Source organism: Echeneis naucrates, chromosome 2 (assembly GCF_900963305.1).
Source record: "Echeneis naucrates chromosome 2, fEcheNa1.1, whole genome shotgun sequence".
NCBI lineage: Eukaryota > Metazoa > Chordata > Actinopteri > Carangiformes > Echeneidae > Echeneis > Echeneis naucrates.
In genome coordinates this window covers 10,714,194-10,727,861 of record NC_042512.1, presented here as the reverse complement: position 1 = coordinate 10,727,861, position 13,668 = coordinate 10,714,194, and the positions used below count along the sequence as shown (strand labels likewise).

At 44.8% G+C, this 13,668-nt stretch overlaps 2 protein-coding genes across 2 annotated transcripts; one reads left to right on the top strand and one right to left on the bottom strand.

The window, feature by feature from the left end:
• The first annotated feature begins 2,818 nt into the window (after positions 1-2,818).
• LOC115057642 (transcription factor 15) lies at positions 2,819-4,241 on the top strand. The gene is made up of 3 exons (XM_029524819.1): positions 2,819-2,949; positions 3,073-3,448; positions 4,206-4,241. Exons 1-3 carry the CDS (start codon positions 2,819-2,821, stop codon positions 4,239-4,241), a joined length of 543 nt encoding a protein of 180 aa, XP_029380679.1.
• Positions 4,242-6,162: 1,921 nt separating this feature from the next.
• Positions 6,163-13,147, bottom strand: bzw1a (basic leucine zipper and W2 domains 1a). Its single transcript, XM_029520754.1, has 12 exons — positions 13,035-13,147; positions 11,587-11,660; positions 11,294-11,470; positions 11,017-11,111; positions 10,795-10,860; positions 10,233-10,368; positions 9,991-10,100; positions 9,695-9,865; positions 9,042-9,188; positions 8,362-8,500; positions 7,752-7,874; positions 6,163-7,457 (listed from the first exon to the last, which is right to left on the bottom strand). The coding sequence occupies exons 2-12, from the start codon at positions 11,648-11,650 to the stop codon at positions 7,426-7,428; spliced, it is 1,260 nt and encodes a 419-aa protein (XP_029376614.1). The 5' UTR covers positions 11,651-11,660; positions 13,035-13,147; the 3' UTR covers positions 6,163-7,425.
• Between the last annotated feature and the right edge of the window lie 521 nt (positions 13,148-13,668).

The window sequence follows — 13,668 nt, the reverse complement described above, 5'->3', positions numbered from 1 at the left end:
TATTCCCCTCCTCTCGGACTGGAAGTGCCATCATATTCAGGTTCCTCGCGACGAACTGAAACCTCTGCACGAGTATTTATTTATTTTGGCTGTTTTGTACTGTCGCATATTTCTTGGTGTATATATCCTAATCGCTGTATAATCTGTATTATTTCTTATTAAAGCATTGTTTAATGGTTGTTTTGTAAGAAAACATATAAAAATCCTAAAAAGGCAATGAGTTCTTTTGGATGTTATTGTGCAGGGCAGATCAAACGAATGGAATACCTGCTGCAACTTGTCACGATTCTCTGTCTGCGAAAATAGATGGCGATGTAGGAAGCTCGGTGAGAATAGACGTGTTTGTGTTTTCCCTTGTCGTAGCCTAACTCTACCCATGTGAGCAGGCGTTTGGCCCTGAAGAGTAGGGGACCCAGCACCAAGCGCTGGGGAACCCCTGCGGCTAGCCAATGGGATGTTGGCGTTGATTCCCCCAGCCATGAGGCGCAGCAAGTTAAGGCCTGAGGAACTGGGCTGCAGCTCGAGCTGCCCTTAAGGCTTCTGTCAGACCACAGCACAACCGTGTTTATCATTTACATGACAACTGCAACAGCACCAACAACACCACAACACGATCCCTGCTGAGCATCTCTTACCTTTTGTACGGACGGTTCGATGTCCTCCATCTGTCCTCCTTTCAGAACCGGAGAGACCTCCGACATGGCCACCATAGGATGTGTTAGATCACCTGAAAAGCAGATTCACAATAATCACGTTTGTTAGTTTCTCATCCCAAGATGCTTTTCGTCCACTGATGCTCCTTGTGCCTTTTTTTTTTTTTTTTTTTTTTCCTGGGACTTGCTGTTTGCTGGGCAGCCACAGAGAAACATTTGACTTTGCTGCAGGGGCCAAACAAGTTCACGGCCGGCATGTCGGGGCCACAGGGGCTGCGAGGAAATGAGGATTAAAAGATTAATGAGGCCACATTAGCTCCGCATCAGTTCGGATTCCACTCTGCCAGCCTCCCCCTGATCCCTGCCTCCGCTGGGCCGAACGCTAAAGAGCCGTTTGCCTTTTTTTTTTTTTTTTTTTTACAGCTGATTAGGATGAAGCTGGATGGTTTGTTAGGCCGCAGCAGGAGAAACACCCTTTGTTGATGTCACTTTTCTCCCTGCATGGTTCCTAAACACAAACACTTCACACAGCTTCCAAGTTTAACCTTCAAAGTCGGGCATGTGTTGCGCGCCAGTTCCCCTTTCGGTTGATGACTGCCACAAACCTGCAAGTGGATGACCTTTGACCTGAGGCGATTACATGTCCTCTGAGTCTCCCAATATTCAACATTTTAAAAGAAAACAGAAGCCTGAATGAAATGATCGGCCGGCATTTGCTGCCCTCTAGTGGCATCGGCAACACCAGAGAAGATCAAAAACCCATAAACGCAGGGGGAAAAAAAAAAACCCAACACAAGAAGAAATGTTGAGGGAGCCCACAGCTCAGTGATGACAGGTCTTAAGACAATTCTAATCGCGCGAGGTCATTTTGCACCGGCGAGTTTCAACTCATTTCATTTTTTTTTTTCCCCCGCTCAAACTTGAGCGATCATTGAGAATCTAACTTCAAGGTTGTTGAGAGCCTTTCCACCAACACACACACACACACACACACACACACACACACAAGGCATCCTCCGTTCACAGATATTTATATCCACTCCCAAAGATGGCACTGGTCAAGGTGGGTGGGGGTAGTATGTGTCCACCATGGTGGGTACACCTGGACTGTTCACTCAATGGAGGGCTCAACAGGGCCCAGACGGCTATGACCCTAAGTGTCCATCAAGTTCATCAGCAAAGTTAGGCTCTGTTAAAACAGAGAGGGGGGTGTGTGTGTGTGTGTTGTTGGGGGGGGGGGGTAAAACTTTACGAGAGGTCGCTGCAGAGGAAGTTTCCAGTCAAATGGAGAAGTGAGAGTAGTCAGAGGTTTGTCAATAGATGGGACGCCGGCCGGGGAGGGAGGGGGGGGGGGGGGGGGGGGGGGGGTGAAATTTGTCTTTTTGGACTTTCTGGTCCACACAAGCGTTTCACACTTTGATTTGAAGCCCGACAACACCTTGAAGAACAACATTTGAACTTGTAACCATCCACCTCCAATTATTCATTCTCTGCATTCACCTTGACACAAGGGGAGTGGGGAAGGGGGGGGGGGCTGTGTGTGTGTGTGTGTGTGTGTGTGTGTGTGTGTGTCTCTGTGAAGCAGGATTTAAGCATGCCTCCCCCCCCTCTGCTGACACACAACACACTATGTGCTGTGCTGCTGGACACATCTGGGCCAAATTTGGAGCATCTCAATTTAAGATTACAACCCAAAAAGTCCTCTTTATCGTTTTTACCCTGTCGCTCAGTTAGTCCAGAAAAATAACAGGGAACCCTTCGCGACGTCCCAACAGCAGCTAAATTAACTATTACTATGTTTCAGATCATTAAATGTTGGTCTGAAGCCGCCAGCAGAGAAGGCCCATATCGGTGGGAGTCTAATTTAAACCTCTCTCCTCCAGACCACAACAGGTGCCCCCCTCCCCCCCCCCCCGAACCATTCCCTCTTTTAAGCTCCACCTGTCTCCCCTTTTCCCGGGATGGCGACCCAGAAAGCAGCCGTCATTCATTACAAATGGTATGCCGACCCGCCGGGGGGCAGGACGGGCCCAAACCCCCCTCAGTCACCGGATCGGCCGGCAGCTGCTCGGCCCCCCGGGTGCTATTTTTTCCCCCCCTTTAGGATAAAGTGATGTGCAGCAGCCGCCCGCGCGCCCTCACGCGCGGACCAGAGCAGAACCGGGATGAAGTCCGCAGGCAGCGATCGCGGCGACGGCTTCGCCTCCGACCTGGACGACCTGGAGAGCGGCGGCTGTGGCGGCGGCGGCGGCGGCGGCAGCAGCAGCTCCACCGGCTGCAGCCCGCACAGGGAGCGGCCCGGTGCAGGCCGCGGGGTGGGGGGGGAGGAGGACGAGGAGGAGGAGGAGGAGGAGGAGGAGGAGGAGGAAGAGGGGGAGGAGGAGGAGACGCCGGCCGGGGGTGGACCGTCGCGGCGCAGGAGGAGGCGGCGGCGGCGGCGGCGGAGGGGAGGGGAGGACGGCGGCGGAGAGACGCGCCTCTCCGGGGTGAGCAAGCAGCGGCAGGCGGCCAACGCGCGGGAGCGGGACCGGACGCACAGCGTGAACACGGCCTTCACGGCGCTGCGCACCCTCATCCCCACCGAGCCCGTCGACAGGAAGCTGTCCAAGATCGAGACGCTGCGCCTGGCCTCCAGCTACATCTCCCACCTGGCCAACGTGCTGCTGCTGGGGGAGGACTGCCGGGACGGACAGCCCTGCCTCCGGCACCAGGGCATCCTGCACGGGGCCGGGGCGCTCGGCGCGCCCACCCTGAGGCCCATCTGCACCTTCTGCCTCAGCAACCAAAGGAAGCTGGTGAGTGGAAGGGGCAACAAGAACTGCTGCATACTCTCTGGAGGAAAACACCAACACGCATGAACTGCTGCATCTTCTGTTGGAGGGGGAGAGTGCGCATGAGAGATAAGGGTCAAAGGTCATGTGGCCCAGTGCTGGATCGTCCGCAGACTGTTTCGATCTGTTTACTCTTACTTTAAAAAGGGGGGGGGGGGGGGGGGGGGGGGGGCAGCTTCATTGTTGCTTAAGTCAAAAGGATATTTTGCAGATGTCCAGATCAGTAAGTTAACTAAAAAAAAAAAAAAAGCACCATGGTTGTGGAAAAAATCCTGGGAATATTCAAACTGCAAAGGCGTGCTACGTAGAAGTGAGAATATTGCACACTTTCAGCCAGTAGATAGTTCCTTTCCTATCCTGCGCAGAGTAGTAGTAATGGTTTCTAAGTGTTAATAGTATGCGTTGGTGTTTGGTTCGACGCCGGTCTAAAAATAGGCACGAGACGCTGGCGCAAGATCAGACAAGTTATGTCATGAGGACTTCCAAATATCGAGCTTTTAAGGCGGCCTGAATTTCCTGTCGGAGTACTTCAAAGTGCATTCATCCACATCAGCCGGGGGACAGTTTGTGTCAAACAGCTCAAACAGCCATTTTCTGACGTGGCCTTCCTTCCTTTTCGTAGAAAAACTAGACGACTGGGCTTTAAAGTAAAACTGTCTCGGGGGTTAGCTCACACATTCAGTGCACCGTGTTGAAAACGCTGTTTGTTTTGTTTCCACAGCTCAGAGATGGAGGGAAGCACTCGGCTGCTGTGTGAGGCCCTGGAAAGACGTGTGTGTGTGTGTCTCTCTGTGTGGGGGAGGGGGGGCACTCTGACGATGTTTACATGTAGACGCAACGCATAAAACTACACCAGTAGGACATTTGTACATATATAAATATATTTATTTTTCTTTTAGACTAGAAAAACAAAAAACAAAGACAGAACTGACACTAAAACGCACTTTCTGTCCTCGTTGGTGGTGGTAGTGTGTTCCTTAACCTGTGTTTTGGTTGAGCTGTAACCTGAGCCATTGTGTTAAGTTGCACTTGATGCGGGTGGGGGGAGCTATTTTAGTGCCACAAATAGTACAAACTCCCCACCAGCCGGCATCCGACTTATAAAAAAGCCTCGTCGCCTTCGGTCACATGAGGGAATCTGAAGAGCTGCGACTGCAGCGGTTGCTGTCAGTTGAGCGGTGTTAACGCCGGCCGTCAAGTGCTTTCAGAAATATTGCAATTATGCAGCGGTGAAGAGTGGGAACTGCAATAACATACCTGCTCTCCTCCGCATCTTCTCTCATTTTCCCCAGTCTGGTCGGGCTGCCGTCCAATTTTTTTTTTATTCTTTTTTTTTTTCCCTTTCTTTTTGCAAACACCGCAACAAACGTGCGCGTTTCAATCAAACAGCGACGAGGATTTTTCCGTATAATCAAAGGGCCACCCTGTATTTCAGAGGAAAAAAGTCAGTGGAAAGACACAGTTGGACACAAATTCGCAGCAGGTGGGCGTCAACTGATGGAATGGAGTTCCTGAATAAATGATGAAAGGACAAAGGAAAGTGGTTAGAAATAAAAGAAAGCAAGTGAAATGAATCAAGTGACAAATTAACTTTGTCTGTCTGAGATTTATCATCCATAAAGGGCAGGAGCAAACAGATTATGCATTTTTTTTTTAACTCAGGGGAAGATTTCAGTTTAAGTTCACAACTGTGGCTTTTTTTTTTTCTTTGCACAAACAATGTCCATCACTATTTTGCACATACATATGATTATTTTTTTTTTGTTTGTGAGATCAAGCTCAGTCGTATTGGACACAGCGTGATGAACTATTATGACTTTTCAGTCGCTTGGCAAATAAAGGGACAGAAAAGAAAAGCTAAAACTAAATAAGTGAAGTTTTTTCCTTTTTGTCTCCACTGGAAAGTTTGTTGTGTTTTCAGGATGACGCAAGCAAATATTTGATCACTTTTAAGTAAAAAAACAAAAAAAACAAAAAACAAAACAAAACAAACAAAAAAAAAAAAAAACTGTTTGACATGTTGCTTATTTTACGTATTAAAATTGTAGCTTTCAAAAAGCGACAGAGTAAATAAAGTGAAAATGGCCACGGCTCTTTTCTTTGGGATTTAATAGGACTAAGGTTGGAAATAAGTTTTCGCTCTTGCTTTAAAGCAGCTCCCAGAAATAACCGATTTATTTCTATGATGGCATGTAACTTTTATCTTTACTGTCCAAAGTTTTGTCATGTTCCGATAAAGTCATTTGCGGCAGGACGAAATGTTTACTTTTGCATTGTTGCACAATTTCTGTATTACTCCAAAAAAACAAACAAAAAAAAAAGTTTGTGCGCACGCCAAATGTGTGATGCCCTGCCCTGCATGCATTTGGAAACTATGCAAATATTTTTTTTAATCCACCAGATCCCTCGATATGAGTGACGACAAAATAACCCTCACTGGGAAATGTTGCACACTACCTCAAAGTTATGTTTTAAATATGAAGGCCTACCTCTAAATCCAATCTGTAACATGCTTGTATTAAAAACAAAACAAAAAAAAATGTACTTGAATAGCTGATTACTGTGTACTTTGCACATCTGATACAGAGAAGCTGCTTGGAGATGAATGTATTTTTGTACAATAAAAGATGACAATGAAATCTGTCCATTCATTGGTTGGAAACAAGCTTCATGTCAACTGGCAATTTTAGCGAGAATTTTATTTACTTTTTTTTTTTTTTATCCGATCTGAGAGTTATTTGTGTTCCTATAACTGTTGACTACGGAGCCAGCATGAACCGACCAATTCCACAGGGAATGAAAAGCGCTCCTGGCAAAAATATTTCTCTATTTTATTTATTTATTTTTTTTTTTACTTGAATTGTAATTAACATTTGTCTTACCATTGGACTTTATTTTGAGTTAAATCCCATCTTCCTGTAAGAAACACCTCTTCATTCCTTTAATGTTACATTTCTTCAATATGCAAAACCAAATGACTAAAACTGAATTGTTTATGAAGAGCGCTCCTTCAAAACAAAGTTGTTTTTAAGTTTTTGGGTTGTTTTTGTTGCTCCCCCTGACAGTTTAGGAATAGCTGAAAATTTATTGTAGTTGCTTTCCTGTATAAAATTTGTTCACTAAGGACAGAGTCAGATCCATTTCAATAATCTTTATTTCATAAAAAAGTCAATTGGTTTATATCAGATTAAAGAAAGTAGAAACCAATAATAATCAGTTAGCTGGCGAGGCATCTTACAGGGGTGCGCGTCTTCCAATGGACTGACCAGAGCGACCTCGACACGCGGTGCAGGTTTTACCCAAAAGTCAAGAAAGAAGTTTGAGACCGAACAGCAGCCAAATCATGAGCTGGGTGAAATTAAAAGTAGAGAGGAAGGGGGTTTAAAAAAAAAAAAAAAAAAAAAAAAAAAAAAGATAACTTTGGCTGAACCACATTAACACTTGTCAACCTCGATGTTACATGGCATGAAGGCAAACTTGAATTTTAGCGGCTATCGAGATCACATGGAATGTTTTGTATCCAAATTACAGAGGGCGTTAACGGTACCAAAGAAAGAAAATATATATAAAGAAAAAGAAAAAAAAAGAAGCGAGAATTCAGTTTTCTGGTTCCACTTTCAGCCGCTACACCAAACATTACAAATCAGGACTGAGCCCTTTTTTGTTTTGCTTAAATAACATTGAAATGTTAAAGTGGTGGTGTGTGTGTGCACATGTGTGAGAGTGTGCGTGCGTGTCTGTGTGTAGATGAAGAAGTAACAGGAGGTAGAAGAGAGAGAGAGGAGGGGGGGGGGGCGGGGACATTCTACTGCTCCTGCTGCTACTTGTAAAACAAAACAGAAAAACCCCAAACAAAAAGGAAAAAAAAAAAAAAAAAAAAAAAAAAAAAAAAAAAAAAAAAAAAAAACGAAAAAAGAAAAGCTCATCTGGCGATGGAGGTCTTAGTCTGCCTCCTCCTCCTCTGACTCCGACTCTGGGGGGAGAGAAGAAGAAGAAACACTGTCAGTCTAAATTTGTATTTGTGCTGATCTTTGACCAATTAATTTAACAATTGTGTTCATCAAATGAAGTCAATGGAGTTTTTTTTTTTTAAGACTTTAACATCTAAGCTTCAAAATGCCCGCCTGGACCTCTCTTTTTTCACACACAAAAAAAAAGAAAAAAGAAAAAAAAAGGCCAGAAACTTAGAATTTCTCTGATAGGGCAAATATTCACAAAGCTATGGCAATCCAAAGTGCGATAGGGTTAAAACAAATGGTTTCCTTGCCTTCCTCTGCATTCTTCAGCCACTCGACAAATTTTTTCATCTGCTCCAGGAAAACGCTCTTCCCCTTGGCGAGGTGGGCTTCGGTGTACCACCTCAGTATGGCCTCTTCGCTCAATACATCCGCTGTGAGGTGGAAAAGTCAACGTGTGAGAGCCGAGCAGGACGGGCGACAAACATGACACTCACACGATCAAAATGCCTGAAAATGCCTTTGGCATGGCTCTTTCAGAGAAAGGTTAACTGATGCTTGGTGGGAGGCACTGCTCGTGGCTCTTGTTTTGAAGGGTTGGCGGTTTAATGATCTCCTAGTTTACGTATCAGTGGCGTATCTCGCACAACTGTGCGCACCAAATCAGAAGCTGCACACAAAGGGCAACAATAATCCAGACTTGGGAGTGTTTTGTTATAAAATGACACCAAGCATTAGGAGGTACAACAGTTTAAGGTCAAGGAAATGTGGAAAAATGACCTCGTACTTCTCAGCGTTAAAAGTGAACGGACTTTCATAAACCTAAAACAAAACGAGACAAAACTGTCAGTGGATATAATTTATATTCGGTCATTTGGCATCGATGCGGCTGATTGGTCCTGGGCGCGCGAGACCACCAACCTTTGTAGAGGAGCACCACGATCTTCTGGAAGGCCTTCATGAAGTGGATGTTGTCGTAGCAGTACTCCTGGATCTTCAGCAGCAGGCTGAGCTCAGACTGACCCTGGGAGGTGAAGGCTTTCAGCAGAGGGCTGTATTGCTGGAATCACCAAAAAAAAAAACAAACAAAAGAAACAAATGAGGGCGAGTGAGAAAAGAAGGGAAAAAAAAAAAAACAAAAAACAAAACACAGCTCTTCCTCTCTGAGGAAGACTTTCAAATGCACTCAGCAGTCATCCTGTTTACAGCAAAAGCCTGTTCTGGCATTAAAACACCAATTTAGGGCAGGATCAAGATTTTAATTATAGCAACGGGAGCTGAATGTGCCTGTTTGGTTTTGTAACTAACGTGGCTTTATTTTAGAGGTCTGGCAGATTTTCACACCACATACGTCACATAAATGGGACAAAACCTCGTCAGGCAACAGGACGTGATTGCAAAGTATTTCTGCTCCCAAAACACACACACCAAAAAAAAAAAAAAAAAGCTCCACCGAATCGCTTTGACCAGGCTGTACAAAAAACCTTAAATTCAGGCACTCTATAATTAACAGACTCATAAACTGCCTGATTAAGCATTTCAGTGCAGTTCAACTGAACATTCAAACCACATTTCGAGACATTTAAACAGATGTGTCATACCTTCAAGTGTTTGATGGCTTGTTCGGTCACCAGCTCTTCCTTTTTGTTCCACTCCACGGAGCTCATCACACTGGTCCAGATGATGCTGATCATGGCCTGCTCAGAGAGGCTGGCCTTTTTCATCTCCTCCTTGGTGAAGGCAATAATCTGAAGCCACACGGAGACAGACATTGCTGGGTGAGTGAAATGTCGCCGTTCATGTGCTGACTGTTCTAGAGAGCATTTTCACAGTTTAAGCAAAAATGGAGAGTTTAGAGCTAAAGCATGAAAATTGCATTCGGTTGTTTTTGTTAAGCCTTTAACTGCTGACTCACTGCAAACATCTTCGCTGTGTTGTTGGCTAATTGCTACCAGAAGTGCTGGTGCTTCAGTCAAACAAAACTATGCAACACAGCAAGTCTCAGTAATTAAGACATTTCCATTTTTGTTCGCAAAAACAGGAACAGTGACATTCAGACTTCCGACCATGCTGGCATTTAAAGCCTCCAGCAGAACATTATGAGCGGCGCTAGTTCAGCTATGTTCATTAAGGACTTTTTGCCGCATCACTCTGATATGGGCCAGATTCTAGTTGAACACAGAACCTTGTTGGGTTTTGCGACCGTACCGCTGCAGCTGGGCGTTATGAGATTTAATCCCTGACTCAGACTCACCTCCTTCTGGGGGTCGCCGCGGGCCATCATCTCCTGGAGTTCCTTCTGCAGCTCCTTGCGGGCACCAATGGATTGCTGGTTTCGGGCGAAGTCGGACAGCTCCTTCAGCCCGGCGTCAGTGAAGTACTTCGAAAAATGCTCGCAGCTCCGTTTGTTGGCGGGAAAGAGTTCCTGTCGGACAGAGGTGTTTTTTTTTTTTTTTCTCTCAGGCCAATTCACGTCTAACTCGGATGCACCAACTGAAAAGGGCTCGCGATGGCGCCGATGCTCTTAGCAGCTATCTCAGATTTATTTACCATCAGCCTGTTGTCCATGCCAACTTTGCGCAGACTGGCAGCAACAGAGTTGATGTCCTTCTCATTGATCCATGATTTGAACAGTTTGACAGCAAAGGCTGCAGACACTCCTGAACAGAGAAAAGACGAGTTTCTTTTTTTTTGTTTTGCTCTTCTCTAAAGTACACGGTCTCAACAATTGACTGGAGAACAAACTTTACAATATCTGGAGTAACTGGACTCGAGAGCACGTGAGTTCTCACCCTCTTTGACAAGGTTCTCATTGAAGAGGCTGCACAGGATGGAGGCTGATATGTTGCCATTGGCCAGCAGGATACCAGTCAGCATGGCCAGCTTGTTGCGCTCTGACTCAGTGAACCCTTTTAGAAACAGCAGCAGCTAAAGATAGAAAGAAAAGAGAGAGGGGAAAAAAAAAAACATAAAAAACAGATTTGTTGCGTGCGCAGGTTACACAGGTCCGACTAAATCCTACTGTGGTTTGACCGTAGACAAATTCAAATGTTTTGCGCCCCTTTACGTGACACGACTGTTCAAAGAGCTTGCCCTGCGGCGGTCAATTTACATCAAACCGTACTATGAGCTTAAACTAAAAAAAAAAAAAAAAGTTTAAAAACGTAACTTCAGTACAGTTTTGCTATCATAATTCACCAGAGACGAGAACGTATACACTGATTCATCAGGGTCGCAGGGACTCGTAACCACCAAATAAAATTGCAGCTGCAAGCGGAAACAAGTTCGACCTGATTGACAAGCGTTCAACACCTGTTCTTTTCCACTGAGCAGCCTGTAAAAATAAATCCTCACCTTCTTGATCTCCTCTTCGAAACCCTTCTCCAGGTACTTGTAACGCCTGATCAGCTTGTTAAAAACCTGATTTTGATGAGGAAAACAGACACATAATCAGCTAACAGCCTGCATACATGAGAGCAATATCTTTCTTTCTGACATCAAGTCTGGTGTGGATCAATGACGCCCCCAATTTGATATACATTTATTACCTTGCATAAAACAGAGGCGGCCTTTTACCTGAGCATATGCTTGCATTGTCTCCAGGTCTTCTTGTGCCGTGAAGAGGCAGAACTCGGTGCGGGTCATGTCGTCAGATAAAGTTCCGCCTGGGGCTGTAGGGTACAAAAAAAAACAAAAAACATTCAAGTTACAAAAGCAACTATCAAATTTCAGCTTACTTCAGTTCTGCATGCATGTTTCACAAAACAATAATTGTCTATCCTATTAAAGAAAAGGTTTGTCCTTTGCGTATCTTTTATTCAAGGCATAAAAGCAGCTGTTTATGACGACTTACCCAGCATCCCACCGGCCACCAGGATGTCAAAGAGTGTCTCTGCATACCGGCGGTAGTCAAGCTTGGCGCCAGAAGCATCAAGGAATTTTGCAACCGCTTCCAAATCAGTGCCAGTTTGATTCAAGCCTTGTACGATACTTTCTTGAAACTGAGTAGGGTCAAATCTCTCCTTTTCATCTGAGGGACAAAATTACAAAGTGTTGGAATCAGGAGTGGGGGGGGGGGGGGGGGGGGGGGAGTGAGATTTTCAGTTATACATACAAAGCAGAAATGCATCAACAGTGAACACTGACCTCTTTTCCTCGTTTTGAAACGCTGGCCGGTTAGCGTTGGCTTTTGCTGCTTTTGATTATTCATAAAAGACACCCTGGAGAGAATAAAGCACAGACAGTTAAAGTTTGCTCAAGTTGTGCAGATTACAAGTTATTACTGGAACAAACAGTACTCATTCCCTTAAATTACCTTTGGGATTGCATGCACTTGGGCGTAACTTGGGTTGGATCAATGCCAATGTCACAAGTTCAAAAAGCTTTACTCGTGACTTTAAACACCCACAAACAAAAAGCATTACACTGACTGAGATATTCCTTTCCAAACATTATCCTGATCACTCAGCTGGGTTTGTTTTTTGACCCAATAGCTCTGACAACAGAACGTAGCTGGAAAACTCAAAATCCATCCAAGCATGAACACGAATCCCACAAACATAATTCCTCATAAGAAGCTACTATTTTAGAAATTAATAACGTAAAAGTTAATCCAACTATTGTGCCGCCTCTAATATAAATGGGCTGCTTTGACTGAAAAAAATATTAGAAAATGGTCAAAAAAAAGAAACAAAATAAAACACATGAATCAAAATAGTTGAAGAAAAGTACAACATAATGCCTTCACCTATATATAATCTGAGTTCAGTTTCCTCAAAGGCAAAAGTTGAAAGAGCTCATCCAACAATGCCGAGTAGGCCAAATTCAAAAGGCTCTTAAAGCCTAATAATTTCAATGGTTTCAATCCAGTATCAAGAAAACTCAATCTTAACCGGAGGAGGTTACATTTATTACTATAGGCAAACTTCAGAGCCGTGTTAATGGTTACCAATGCAAATATCAAAGGAAGACAATACCGGGCGGTACAATGGAGCTGCTGTATAATTCATCAGATGTTGTAGATTATACCTCAGATGGATTTAATAACTGAGACTCTGAAGGGGAGACGCTTAGAGAGGCATATCTTGCTTTCACTGATCGATATTGGCTTAGATCGGATGAGGAAAAAGCCACACTGAGCACCTGGCTAATTATAGGTTAGCATTAGCTAACTCCGGCCCTCACCATGCGCTGAGCCAGCGCTGGTTAGCCGGGCCCGCTAGCTGCCGAGCTAACCGTGTTAAGTAAATTACCAAACCTCCGCTTACGGTCTGAGAGCCGCCACGACGCGTTAATCCGCCCTCGTAGCCAGCCCGCGGTCGACGTGTCACCGCAAAAAATGCGGCTCGAGCTCGAGGTGGTTTGGGTTTACGGGCTGGAAGGCGGCTAATGCTAAAGTAGCCGGCCGAACCGGAGGAAACCTAGATTCGCCCTCCGTCGGCGGCCATGATGGCAACATTCCCGATTGAAAAAAAAAAAAAGAAAAATCGCAATTTTCGGCTCAAAAAACTTGAAAGACCGCGGCGTGTGGGCGAAGGTCGAGGCGTGGGGGAGAGAGAGAGAGCGGCGGGAAGGCAGGAATCGTAAGTACTCACCGAAATGAATGCAGATAAAAAACGGTTGAGAACCAGGGGGAATGAAACCAAGTGTCGAATCTCTCAGCGGCCCAAACAAAAAGACCTTCCCGTCAGGACCTCCTCTGGCTCCGCCCGCTGCGCATGCGTGGTTTAGAGGGGATTTCCGCTCCAAAAAAAAAAAAAAAAAAAAAAAAAAAAGTAATATTATTATTATTATGATTGTTGTTGTTATTTCAGTTCGTTTTAGATAAAGTTTGTTTTTAAATAATATATATTTAAAACGTCTTATTGAAACAGCAATCATATATTCTGTTACATTTATCGTAGAGGGATTTTAAGACTTTCTGTGGAGGTGAGGTGGGTCTCAAATAACCGGTTCATCGTTTCCAACCAGTTTCCCAATGATCCACACGGTGAAAGTAATATCGTGGCACTGAAATGATGATTGCGAAATCAGCATTTCCACCAGGCATCTGTTTGCTGCCAAAATGGAGGAGGGGGGGGGAGATCCTGTCAGGAAGAAAGAATCAACAGTGATGTCAGTCTAAACATGTTAACCCAAATAATGTTAGTTTCATTGCGCTCTGGATGTGACAGAAAGTTTTCCATCTCATATCCATATCATGTCCTCTGTCAGATCTCCCAGGAACTT